Source organism: Limulus polyphemus, unplaced genomic scaffold (assembly GCF_000517525.1).
Source record: "Limulus polyphemus unplaced genomic scaffold, Limulus_polyphemus-2.1.2 Scaffold25, whole genome shotgun sequence".
NCBI lineage: Eukaryota > Metazoa > Arthropoda > Merostomata > Xiphosura > Limulidae > Limulus > Limulus polyphemus.
The window spans coordinates 984,998-999,356 of NW_013665635.1; the positions used below are offsets into that span (position 1 = coordinate 984,998).

Here is a 14,359-nt window from a genome sequence, read left to right on the forward strand (position 1 = left end):
TGTCACATAACACAACATTCTTATTTAATGAAATTAATGTTTAAAAGGCTTAAAAAAATTTTTTATTATTAAATAGTGATAATAAGATACCATAAAATAAGTTAATGTATCTTAAAAATATATATAACAAATGACAAAAACATTGTGAAAAATTGGTGTTTGTGTAATGGTGCAGAAAATACTCTACATAATATAAGCCTTAAAAAAATTAGTTTTTTTTTATTTAACAGTGAATTAAATTAAATTATTAAATAATTAAATTAAATTATTTAACAGTGACTTAAATGTTTAACATTACTTTTCATCTTCTAATGAATCAATTAAGTTATTTAAAAAAAAATCTGCCAAAAATGTTCATTTTATTCTTATATATGTGGATATCACATTTATTTTTGAAGCTCCCACTTATAAAAACTAATAAACATACAGAAAGAGTCACAGCATAGTAAGTGTCTTTATCTTGAATTAAAAAGTAAGAAAAAAAAGAGAGCACAATATTTTCACTTTTCTGAACATTTTGTTCTTCAGGCTTGTAACATATACTTTCTAATATTTCTAAGTTAAAAAAACATTAATCAAATACAGCCTTCTTTATAACTTACCAGAGATCCTGTCAAATTTGTTTGTATAGTTCTTGTTTCTCGCCTGTATTGTCCAACTGACCTTGCTTGTTTTTCTGCCTGTTGTCGTACTTTCTGTTCTACACCTGAATGTGAAAGCTAAAAAACACCAAAGTTTTACTCAGAATTTCATGCTTCTTCCTAGTATAAAAAATAAATGTTTTCATACAAAATACAACAACATAATAGCATATATGTACACTTGGTGTTTTGCATTAGTCTACCACCTCATATCACCACTTAGAGATTTCTATAGAAGGTTGGTTTCATTCTTCAGTGATGCTAGTGTTACATAACCTCACTTACACCTGGTGTATTGTATAAGTTTACTACATCATATCACTTTTTAGGTTTCTATAGAAAATTGGTTTCATTCTTAAGTGATGGTAATATTAGTGATGACGGTGAACCCACTTGAAGTATGTTATTGTATATATACAGTAGAGACAGCTGTCACTAATCCCAGCCAACAATTTTATGACACTGAGTGAATCTCAAGTTTCAATTCATCTTTACATCCACTATTATAATAGTACAAATATGTAGACGACACATTTGATGAATTCACATCAATAGAACATGCACATAGCTTTTTCAACCACCTTAACTCCATACTCCCAAATATTATGTTCATGGGTGAATATAAAAAAAATTATATTTCTGAACCTCAATATCACAAGAACAAATACACAGTTGAAAACAAACATCCACAGAAAAATCACTCATATTGATCGAACATTTCCCACAACTTGGCACACAAAACAAAAACTTAACATACTAAAAAAACCTAATAAACACAGCCACACTATTTTGCTCACTTGACAACCTAAATGATGAAATTTCCTCTAAAAACCTTCAAAAGAATTATACACACAGAAACCACAACCAACAACACAATGGGCAGCCAATCAACAATCTGAAAGTCAATGAAACAACTAATAACAAAACACTACACTGCTGCATATTTTACATCCAAGATATCAGCAACAAAAAAACTAACATTTGGACAAAATTTATAACCAAACAAAACATTTCAGTAAATCTCAAATTGATCCAAAAACTAGGTACCAAAATAAAATCTATATTATGTAAAAAACTACCTTGACAAACATAATACTAACTTTATTTATAAATACAATGCAACAATTGCCATGATTTCTATATTGGAGAAACAAGACAAAAAAATGGATACTAGAATCAATGAACAAAAAAAAACACCCTCCCATATTTTTAACACTATATCTCAAACATGATATAACCATAGAAAACACTAAAATATTAAGCAAAGAAATAAATGTAAATAAATGAAAAATTAAAGAAGCTCTTCTAATACAAAAACTTAACCAAGGAACACTTCTAAATTTATATTCATTATTTCCTTAAGTGTATTCACATATGATACTGAAGTTATTTTATTTGTAATTATACAGTAACTACCAATAATTTTTTAGTTGCCTGAATAATTGTTTGAGCACGTCTGGCATAAAATATTTGTTTAAAAAATTTATTACAGGATGAAAAGTGTTTGAATTTGATTTACAAGTTGCCTGAATACATACTGATCATTAAGCTAGTACAGCTTTTCTTCTATAACATTCAAATTCAATATAAAGAAAAAAATGTAACACTATCTGAATAATTTTAATAATTCTAGAGACTGTAATTGTGCAAGAAACTTGAAAGAATTTACTATGTTTTTAAGTATAATCTAATTCCAATATAACCAATTCAGAAACTACAGATTTGAATGCATGCAGTGTCTTAGGAAAGCTAAATATCTGAAGCACGCTGTAACTAGCCCTAACCTTTCTACTAAGGTTCTCAATGCGTTGAATCAGATTATCCCACCGGTCTGTTAGCTGGCTGATTTTCAGATTCAGTTCTCTGGCTGCAAAGGATCCCCACTCTATCTTGCCAACAATTCTCTGAGTCTGTTCTGTGAGGTAACTCAAGTTCTTGTTTTGTGTCTCCATTTCTGGTTCAAACTCCTAAAAAAAAGGTAACATGTATTCTCAATAATCATTTACATATTGATTTCATCATTAACCACGTTTCCTATTTTATAAAGAAACTGACAAATACATAAATACTATTAATCATATTTCTATTTATTTATTATTAGTACAAGCTAAATTCTTGAAATAGTCAATGTAAGGTATTTTGGATTCAAATAACTGCTTTTTCTCATTTAGTAAGTTTTTAGTTCAACAGTAAAATAAAAATGAAGCATGGTTGTATTTTATAAAGCAAAAACTTCTAAACATCTTAAGATATTAAAAAACATTAAAGAAACATAATAAATTATGCTGAACATTTTAAAACTATAACTAGGAATACATATTCTCATAAAATGAAATCATGTTGAACATATCAAAACTACAAGCAAAAGTCTCAGTTCGAAGTGATTGGAAAAGCTTAAGTTAATCTATCAATTTAAATTATTTCAGGGACTTAAAAAGGTTTATTGTGTCGCATTCTTGGTTTCACTCAGAGCCAAAGCTCTGAGCTATTCATACCACGCACCATGAAAAGTATTGTTGAGCATTTCAGTCGTATTAAGAGCTGCTCAACAATAACATACAGTAAATCTACATTTTTAAGTTAAGTCACATTTTGAAATGTGAATGATAATGTGATTAATTACTAACAACTTAGTGTAGAATATCTTGCTTGTGAAATAAAGTTTGGCATCAACATCATTTATGCTTGTTCTCCCGTCATTTCAAAAGTGATTGTTGAGCTTTCCTGTGTATGCATCTTTTCAAGATGACAAGGAATACATATTCACCATCAAGTTATCAAGAATAAAAAAATAAATTTTTTCTTCACTTGTAACAACATTAATGTTTTCTCAATTAACCCTATGATTAGGGGCACCCCTGTGCTGCACAAGTCACGAAATTTTACTTTGCTACGTTCAAAATTTAATTAAGCAATCCTACGATCAATGTATACCAATGAAATTAGCATTGAAATTTACATTATAGTTCGAATTTTTTATATTATTTAAGTTTTAATTCCTTTATTTCAAATGAAACCTTAAAGAAAAATTCTTAAACTTCAGTTTGCCACACAACTTCACAAATTTTTAACTTTTGGACTTTATAACTTGAATATGACTTGACATAGAGACATTTTTAACACTTCAAACTACTTGGTGCAATTTTCTTAGGGGCCCAATTGTACTGATCAGCTATAGGTATAGAAATTTATAAGTTTTTTTGCATTACTATGTAGGTTTGCAATATGAAGGGCCCGTCGATGCATTGCCACGATTACACCAACGTTACATATGCTACTGTTTACAAATACTAAACCTTCCATATATAGAAAGAATCTAAGTTAATTGTTTTGTTAACACATTCTTCTTTCAAGCTCCTTATGGGGACACTGGGAGAAAGGAGAAATAAATCTATTGGAACTCTTGACGGATGCCATGCCCACTTCCTACAAACAGAGTTGCGATTTCTCGGCCAATTATACTTAGTTGAGCTGGATGTTTGTAACCAACAGAAACATCAAATATTGAAATACAATATCCAAACAGTTATTTTAAAATTGGCACAAAGATTTCCATGGAAAACTTGTCAAATGCTTTTAGTATTGTTGCTGCTTTTGTCCTCGCTAGTACTTTAGCATTGTTTCTCACCTATAAATATGTTAGTTAGATAGACAAATAAATATAATTTAGGTTTTACTTTTATATTTTAGTTGATTATGTGTTAGTTATGCTTTAAAATACATATTAGAAAGGTTTAATAATATTTTAAGAGATAAGCCAAACTGTCTCGGTTTATCAGGCTTAGTGTAGTAGGTAAATGTCCCAATGTTCTGACAAATGCTAAAGTGTTGATTTTGATACCTTAATTTTGCCCGAGAATGCCCATTTACATGTGTTGAGATTAGTAAAAATGCTAAAGGATAGGAAAGTAAAATAAAACATAATTAAATAAACTACACGTGAAAACTTAAAATTAAGAATACAAACGAAAGAAGGTTTTCAAGATTATTGGATGAAAAATTAAAAGATATGTCAATTTTTTTCTATTTTTAATATGAAACAATTCATTGTACAATACGTAGATGATAACACTCGAAATATTCAAAGTGTGAGTGCAAATAACCAGAATACAAAAATAACATATCTTTAGTTAAAATACTAAATTAAAACAATCTCATTCTTTGTATAAATACTTGTAATCTTTAACAAAATCTTACCAATTGTTGTGAAGATATGTTAAGAAAGCTCAGTTATTGTAAGTATTTCTGAACTGTGTATCATTCTCCATGTGAGAATGAGCCAAATAGGTTCAACCCATAGCCTTAGAGTTAAAACATTAGATGTCAGATGAGTATACATGTTTTATTTACATGCACAGTGGCTTCTTATGTGATACTGACATTAAAACTGAAGGTCTGTTACTACCGGTAGTCCTTTAGAATTTTATTTGCTAGTCATATTAAATCCAAGAAAAATAGCAGAGTTAAATGAATGAGAAAAGATGATCTTTTGCAGTATGTCACAAAACTTAATCTTGATGCTCTATTTTATCTGATTTAATACTGGAATACAAAAACAGTTTTACAACAAATGAATTTTAATGAAAAGCTAGAATAACATACAATTATGACCCCACATCTAACAGTATACATTAGTAGTTAAAACTTCAGCAAAGGACTTTTAACTTTTAAACATTCACAAATATATTTAGATTGTAACACTTGAGCAAACAAGTAAACTAGTGCAGTGGTACTAAAGATGGTTGGAATAGAAAAAGGTTTAAAATATAGCTACTGAAGAATATTGTTTTATGTATGTAGTTTAAAAAGTTAATATTGTACAAGGCAGTCCGTTACAAAAAAACGAGGTTGTAAATCACTGTAATAGAACATGATGTAACCAACTGACATACAAAGTTACAGCACCTATGCAAGTACACCCTTGGATTATTTCAATAACTTGTCACTTATTCAAGGCTTTACACCAGTTTTCATAATTTATAAGTAACAATACAATCTTAAGATTTATAAGCAATAAAAAGTCCTATACCTAAATTTTTTAGAACATCCTTTTTTAAAATACATTGTTCTTTCACCAATATCCATTAAAATGATTAATAAATGAAGCAATAATAATAATAAAAAAACAGCACGAGCCATATTAGTTGTATAATGACAGTAAACTCAGATTTTATTGATTAAAAGGAGTTACTTTTCTTAATTTATTTCTGAACAGCTTTCTGTTACCTGAAGTTGCTTCACTGATTCTAATATGCCATAGCTATCTGTAAAATTAGATTTTTCCATTTCTGAAAGTTGAAGTTCTTTAAGATGAAGCCACTGTTTGAAGTGAGCTTCTTCCTCTTCCAGCTGTTTCCATGCAGGAGCAACTACTTGTAGCAGCGATCCTCGATCCTCCACCCATTGACAAACGTGTGCCCAACGTTCACCCAATGCAGCAAGCTGGTCTTCTAAATCTAAATAAGCTATAAGATAAAAACCAAATAAATGTGTGTGTCTTTTAGATGTTTCTTCCTAAAAGAATAAAGTTACATAATTTTGAGAATATTTTAAATTTATATTATTGATAAAAAAAAGAATAAAAGCATGACATGGTTGGACCTTTTCAATTACAAGCAATATGTATGTTTTGAAACTGTAAAAGTTAGTACCAAATTGTAATAACTGATACACTACCAACAAAACCAATATTAAAAAAATTTCATAAAACCATCAGGAAAGGTACATCTAAGCATAACTTCAATGCATCGTTAGGCTAACAATTACTGGTTATTAAAGCATAAACTGAACTGTAATGTACTTGTATCAAACTTTCGTTTTTACTGGAAAAAACTTTATGCCAACACCTCTCTTACTTAATATATAACTGAGAATTAGAACTTGATGTACTTAAAATAAAGAACATATGGGCCAAAAAGATTTAACAATTTTGCTACAGTGTATGGTAGCTTGTAAGAATTAAGATGTATGGTTGGATCTCATTATTCTCATAAGTACATTTAAAACAAACTTCTCGTATCTTGTTACATTTAACATCATTTATTAACACCAGAATATAAGCAACAACAAAGAATATACATTTTTACACTTTGAAATATATCTTAACAGCTTACCACTGTCAGCATTATTTTCATCTACGACAACTACCATGTTTGAGAGTGAGTTGACCATTTCTTGTTGCTGTTCAGTGTCATTTTGTAGCTTCTAATAATAACAGAAGAAAATACTAAAATTAAAAACATTCCTTAAAGTTTTGTAAAAAGACATAAACAACTTATTCATTAATCCTTCTCAATTTATAGTATTAGATGAGATTACCACATACTGTCAAGACTGTTTAGTAAAATTAATCGTGCAAAAAAAAGGACTATGCACGTTAATTCCTTTTCTGTTTCATACTTATTAACTACTACATGTCAATAAAAAGGCCATTATTAACCATATTATAATGTTCTACAGTCATTGTTATGAAGCCCAGTAGAGGATTCACAGAAAGGATTCACTTTCTTTTAAAATCTTATTGTTAGATTCCTATTACATTGTACTTAACAGAATGTTTATATATATGGTTATAACAACTGTTAACATTATGTGTATTTTTTAGTTGTTTCCTTAACATCACCTTTTTATTACATTAATAATTTGTTAATTGTTTATTTTTATACATAATTATGATTTTGCATAACTTAATCTTATACATATGCACCTATGTATGTTTAAATAATCTTTTTATAAAAACAAAGAATAGTTAAGCCTTAAAATTCACAGCAGTTTACTTTTTGTTTGTCACACAATCTCACACATTGCTGGTCATAGAAAAATGCATATCAAAGAATTACAAGTTTAGATTAACTTTACCACTTAAAAACAAAATCAGATATGACCAGAAATGTTAGAACTTTCAATTTGTAAGGTGATGTCACTCTTACATACCAGTTCAGTTACTGGTACAGATCAATATTCCTTTAGTTAACGAGTTTGAAAATGATAGAACGAGCAAGATGAAACTGTGAACAAACTAAACCTGTAATTACAAAACAAAGGTGGTTCCCGAAGGTCTTATATTTGTTAAGTTTTGGAAATTTGACCAAAATAAAGATGAAAAAAAAAAGAGTAATTTTCTTAATATTTCTGGCACTACTATGTTTTATAGTTAAAACTTTTCATTTCTTTAAAATCATGTGACAATCACAAACATTCTTGAAACTCTGATATATTTTATGAAAATGAAATGATGATAAATTAAAGTTAAATTCAGGATATCCAAAATCTTTACATAATTTCTGTTAGCAGTGTAAGCCTTGAATACAGCTATGTGCAAGCACACAGTCAAATGCAACTTGTTTACTATTTCATTGAAAACTATGAAGGCAAGCCTATGGCAATATATTAAATTTTTTACATGTTATTAGTTGAATAATAAAAAATCTATATTTAAAAACAACATTTTGGCACATTAATATTGCATGCAATGTAGCCAATCAGTACAACAATCAGTATGCTAGCAAATCAATAAGGGCATCATTTAAGGTTTCAGTAGTTCCAAATATAATGGTAGCCTATATATAACGTTTTATAATATTTTTGTGTATAATAAGTGTGTACGAATGGTGACCTCATTAGGGTGAAAGGACATTTATCACTTGCTTCTACATATATTAATCTCATGTGCAAGGGTGAGCACCAAAGTGCCACTCAACATGATATTAGGTATTTGATGTCACAGTTATCAACTATCCATTTTACCCTACATTTCTGTTTTAGCAATAGTTTGTGGTAGAGGAGAGTAAGTATCAAACACAATATACAGGGATACTAAAAAAAACTGTAAATATGCATTTCAGAGGTTATACAAATACAAGATGCAAACTTTATGATTGACAAAAGAATTCCTATTTTCACATGAACATCACCTTGCACTCCAATTTGTCAGTCTCAGTCAGACTTATGTTATCAATTCACAGACATATCTCGAGTACAAATACTTTTGTAACATATGTAAATTTTTGTGTACAACAGACTTGAAAATTTTACTAAAAGCTTGCCACATTTCATGTAGATATACATAGTAATTTTGGAATTATTTTCAACATTTCTGATTCTAAAAACAGCTATAATGTCAAGGATGTCAAGGCAACTAATAATAAGTAATTTAAACACGAGACAGAGTTCCTTAAAAAACCTTTGAAACTTTTCTTCGTCGTGAAACAAAACACAATTTTATCTGTAGAACAATCTAAGCATATTTTGGCTCTAAGGCATATAAAAAAACCTTCCAAGTGTATGTATGTATATACCTTCATTTATGGTGCCTTCTAGCACGGATAAGACAGACTATTCTCCACATAAAATATGTTCCATCCATTCTATTTAATTTATTCTTACACACACACACATACATATATTTAAATTGTTAACTAATGTTTAAAGTTGTTAAAAGGTTATATAAACTACCTGTCAATAAGTTGAGGCCTATGATTCACTCTTCTACCATAAACTAACCAATTAGGCTTAAAGTTAAAATTCCTAAATACTGTTTGTCTTTCACTGTAATGTCTATTCTATTTCCCCTAGTTGTATTAGTGTCTTCACTTTGTGTTGTCTAGAATGACACATGGCTTATGATCATAATTATATTTACAGTCATTTATATTGAGCACTCTAGCGACTGACTTTCCCACGATGCAATAGCATTATGTTGGAAAACTTGTCTCCATGATGATGAGTGTAAACATTCCTGATTGGTTCAAGCAGGTCACATGGAAGTTATTGTTATTCCCCAAATATGTGATGGAAATATATTATGCATGCTTAACCATAATATAACTGAAAGGCATTAATATTAATAAATCAACAAGGCAAACCCATGAATGCTTTTTACTACAGCTAGTTTCCCCTCTTTAGATCAGGAGTCCACTGAAAACATCCTTAGCAAACTAAAATCCATGAATTCACAGAAAAAGCTCATATCTGGTAACAATATATTTCAGACATAAAACAAGTCTCTCTGAATAAAACATTTTATCACTTAATTCTGTAAATAAAAAAATATCATGCAGGAAATGAAAAACTGTCATTTCACCTAATATAGGAAAACTTTATTCTCTTATTAAATTAATTTTTGTAAATGAAAGCAAGTTACTGCATCAATAAATGTAATAATATTAAACAATACCTGGTGTTGTTCAATTTGTCTATGTACAGCGGGTAGATCTGGACCCACTGGACCAAGCCGACTGATCTTGTCTTCCATTTCAGTAAGCCATCGGCGTAAGCTATTGAGCTGCTGCTGTTGTAATTCCATTAGCATTTCATGAAGCCTACAGAGTACAGTTAAATTAGTATACAACTATTCAAGTAAATGGTTTTTATTTATGTTTGAAGGAAAACTCCACATAATAGCTAATCCACCTTACATTAAGCTTTCTGAAAAAAAAAAACAATTAATGTAAGATCAAGAGAATTTTTACATATAATCACATATTCACCAGTTCCATCATGTCTGGTCAGCATGCACCCTTGACCCCATCCCTTACCATTCAGTAACTACTCTTCAACTGAAGGATACTGTTACAGCAGAAGTTCTAACACTTCCCGTGAAAATATTATTCAATGTGAATATGGACACAGTGGTAAAAAATGATGGAAGCAAAACTGAAAAGTTACTTTATTAGCGACATTTCCAGACACCAGTAGAACGTACTTCCCCTTATCCATATGTTACATGGTTCACCCAAACATTGTAAAATGATGAAACCTGGAATCAGCTAATGCTACATAAATACAAAAATTTATACTCTCTAAAAAAACTTCTTTAAATCTGAATACGAGTGGTAGGTAAACACTAGTATCAAAATTTGATGAATGATTCCAATACAACTAATTAACATTTCTGAAAGAGAACAAAAGATGGTGTGAATGTTTGTAGAACACATTACTAGTTTGATAGTAGAGCAAAAACTGATTTGAACTGGCTAGACTGTAGAGAAAATAAGAAAAATTAAAATGTAAACTTCTGCTGAAAACATTTGTATTCACTTAATATATTCTAGAGGTTATGTAAATGACATATGAAAACTACAAGATGAAATGTATTTGTATTCGTAGCATGAAAATCCTCTATGCACTCAAACTGTAGTAGTTATAGTCCGAGTCAAACCGACTTCATAAATAAACCTTTAGTAGAAATAATTTATTAAAAATACTGATTTTTTGACAAATATTTGTATCTTTTACAAAAAGATACACTTAGTAATTTGAAATTACGGTAAACATTGTTATGTATAAAACTTCACAAGAAACAGGGACTGGTGGAAACCACCAACACAGTATCCATATGGTTAACATATTTCATTGAAAACTTCATTTTGACAATTGAACTTTTGATTATAAATCATTAAAAACATGTCAAAAACTGACAAAGATTTATTGGCAACCAAGAAAGTGGTCTTTCAAAATGGCATCACTGTTATTTTTGTCAGCCTAGCTATCCCTAATTTTTGCTAACAATGTTCTTGATTGAGATTAATATATATTAAATTAATTAATAATTATGGTTTGTTTTCATTAAATAACAAGTTACTCTAACAATTAAAGCTTATTATTATCTAATATTTTGACAGTAGAAAGTTTCTGTAATTTTCAAATGGATATAATGTAACACAAAAAGAGTTTCAGGATTTAAAAAAAATCAAAAGAAACTATGAAAATATCTAAAGTCTTCCAAATCTATGGTTTGTTTCCAAGTGTGCAATCTCTTCTCCCCAACCAGTTTTAGCAATTGATGCTAACTTCTTTCAAAGCCAAACTTCATTAATAATTGTTCAGACCATATGCTGTGGCATCATAAGATGTGGCAATGAATGGCTGTTGCAATACAATTACTGACAGAGAAGGTAAGTCACATAAAAATAAGATGTGAATCATTACATTTAAGGACTGATAATTTCTTAACTGATATAAACATATCCTTTGTGATGGTCAGAAAAAAATCTATAAATTCATTGCTTACAGAAGAGACTCCTCTGTGCTAAACAGAAATTAGAGTTGAATTTTTTTCATTTGTATTCATGGATTACACTAAATAAATATCATATAATGACGAAATATCAATTCTAAAATATTTTTGAATAAAAAATAGTTGAAATAAGAGTTAGAATCATATTTTTTTACTTAAATTTTGAAATCTGATATGCAAGTGTGCACTTGACACCTGAAAGGTGCCATGCTGATTGTGAAAGATTTAAAAGAAAATTATAAATTTTAAAAGAATTAATGTATTAATTTAATTGTTGATTTCTCAAAGCTTCTATTATTAAACTGGTAGTTAAACATACATTATTATAACACAACAGACTTTAAAATTATACATGGATTGTAGTGCATAATGCAAACCCTGAGCATTTTATTTGTTCATTTGATTTTACTATCCATATAAATACTCACTTGCTTTGTCGATCCATGGCCTTTATTCGAAGATCTTCCCAACGACTGTTCAAAAGTTCCATCTGGGTTTGAATTTCCTCTCGTTCTTCAGTTGTGACTCTTCCCTTACTAATAATTCGTTGACCTTCTTGTAATACTTCCCCAATATTTATTTGATGCTGAGTTAATTCAAGCATGAATTCCTTGGATGAAAAGTAATGAAAGAGAAATACTATTTATTGGAAATTTAAATTCAAACAAGCGATTTGTCATTTCAGTCTGACCTCAAGACATTCTAATTCTGAAGTTTTATCTGAAGCTAGTTTTTACAAAAAAAAGACTACTGGACTAGCCATTAAAAGATATTCTATATTAATGAGTCAGTGATTTGGGAATGTCCAACTGATGCAAGAAAAATTCCTCATGTGACAGTATTTGGAGATAAGTCTAATTATTACAAACAAAAGACAACCGGGTTAGCCACTTGAAGATACACTAAAACTAACAAAAGATGGTATACTGGTTGATGTTAACAAGAGGCTATATAACACTAGCCAATAGTAAAAAAAATAATGGATTACACACTTGAATATAGACAATATGATGCAAACAAGAAACTATCAGATTAGCTAGTGGTAATAAAAGACTTATGTACTAGTTACTTGATGGCAAAGATACACTTTTAGTTTTATATTTGCTTTTAAATTTAACAATAAATTATTGTGCATCATTAAAAACACTGGAGTCATCAACTGATTTTATTAGAACAGCTAGTGATAACAAACAATTATAAACTAGTCACTTGATGACAGACTAGCTGATGCAAACAAGACTAACAGAATACCTAATGATAACAAGACTATTATGTACTAGTCACTTGATGACAGATTAGTTGAAGCAAACAAGAGACTAACAGAACAGTTAATGATAACAAACAATTATGGACTAGTCACTTGATGACAGACTAGCTGATGCAAACAAGAGACTAACAGAATAGCTAGCGATAACAAATATGATTATGTACTAGTCATTTAATAACATACTAGCTGATGCAAACAAGAGACTAACAGCTAATAGCTAGTTAAAGCAAAGACCATAATGGACTAGTCAGTTGATGACTTTGCTGGAGTGAGCTTTTAAGTTGATACATTTGGTTTTAATGAAATTTTTTAAGGTGCTTATCAGTTAATTTCTATGAATGGAAGTTTTAAGTGATTTAAGTTTCTAGAAAGTTCAACACTTACTTTAAGAAAGTGGAAGATGCAAGTTTTCATGTTTACTTTGTTGAAGTGTAAATGTTTACATGTTTGTCACGTCACTTACTTCGTGAGAGTGGAATAATGACTTAACCTCCTCTACAGATCCCTCGACTGGGCGTTCTTGACTAAGACGTTCCTCAGCCTCTAGTAGCCAAGTTAAAACATCCTCTAAACTTGATTGATAGGTTGACACATCACTCCCACCAAAGCTTGGACGTCCACGAACTGATGACTCCTCAAATGAAATATTAAAAATAAAAGTTTTAAGAGACATCTTTAGACATAGGTTGATAAAATCTATAGCATGAAGCAGCAAAGTTATCCAGGTTACTCTTTTAGAAAACTTATCCAATTGCATATCTGGTTTTGTTCAAGAATGATTGCTTTAGAAATGGAAAGCATGAAGGCCTAAAGTTGCAGTATTTAACTAAATGTTGTCCTTTAGATATTTAATAAATTAAGCTGTATAGTTACCACTACTCTCAACTCTTTGGATATCATAAAACCAATTGCACTTTAATTTTTTAATTAATGCTTTTCTCAATTCTAAAATAAGAATGCTAAGGATTAATTCATATGGCTCTATCTTTCTCAATTTTCTTTGTTGCCTTAGTTGGTGTAGCATGAGTTATCATATAGATATTTAGCCATCTGACTAATATATATAATTAAAAATATTCAAGGAATAATAAAACAATTTTTGTTATTTTGAATAAAATTGACAATTATTGAAATTTTGTATAAGCTAATAAAAATTCAACCAAGTGACACAACGGGACTTATATCTACATAGTACGTGAGAGTGCTCCAGGATATGGATGTGGCACATAATAAAACAAACATCTTACAGCTTAGCAGGTTTTGACGTATACAGAATGCTCCAGGATATGGATGTGGCACATAACAAAGTTAACATCTTACAGCTTAGCAGGTTTTGACGTATACAGAATGCTCCAGGATATGGATGTGGCACATAACAAAGTTAACATCTTACAGCTTAGCAGGTTTTGACGTATACAGAATGCTCCAGGATAT

At 29.7% G+C, this 14,359-nt stretch overlaps 1 protein-coding gene across 1 annotated transcript in view; it reads right to left on the reverse strand.

Annotated features, from left to right (window-relative positions):
• Window positions 1-14,359, reverse strand: part of LOC106459004 (dystrophin-like) — a 271,702-nt gene that overhangs the window by 140,333 nt on the left and 117,010 nt on the right. The window contains exons 11-17 of the mRNA XM_022385593.1: window positions 13,389-13,559; window positions 12,087-12,268; window positions 9,817-9,961; window positions 6,755-6,845; window positions 5,868-6,106; window positions 2,426-2,608; window positions 603-719 (exon numbers count right to left, since the gene is read on the reverse strand). Coding sequence (XP_022241301.1) covers window positions 603-719; window positions 2,426-2,608; window positions 5,868-6,106; window positions 6,755-6,845; window positions 9,817-9,961; window positions 12,087-12,268; window positions 13,389-13,559 — 1,128 coding nt within the window. The remainder of the gene's footprint in view (window positions 1-602; window positions 720-2,425; window positions 2,609-5,867; window positions 6,107-6,754; window positions 6,846-9,816; window positions 9,962-12,086; window positions 12,269-13,388; window positions 13,560-14,359) is intronic.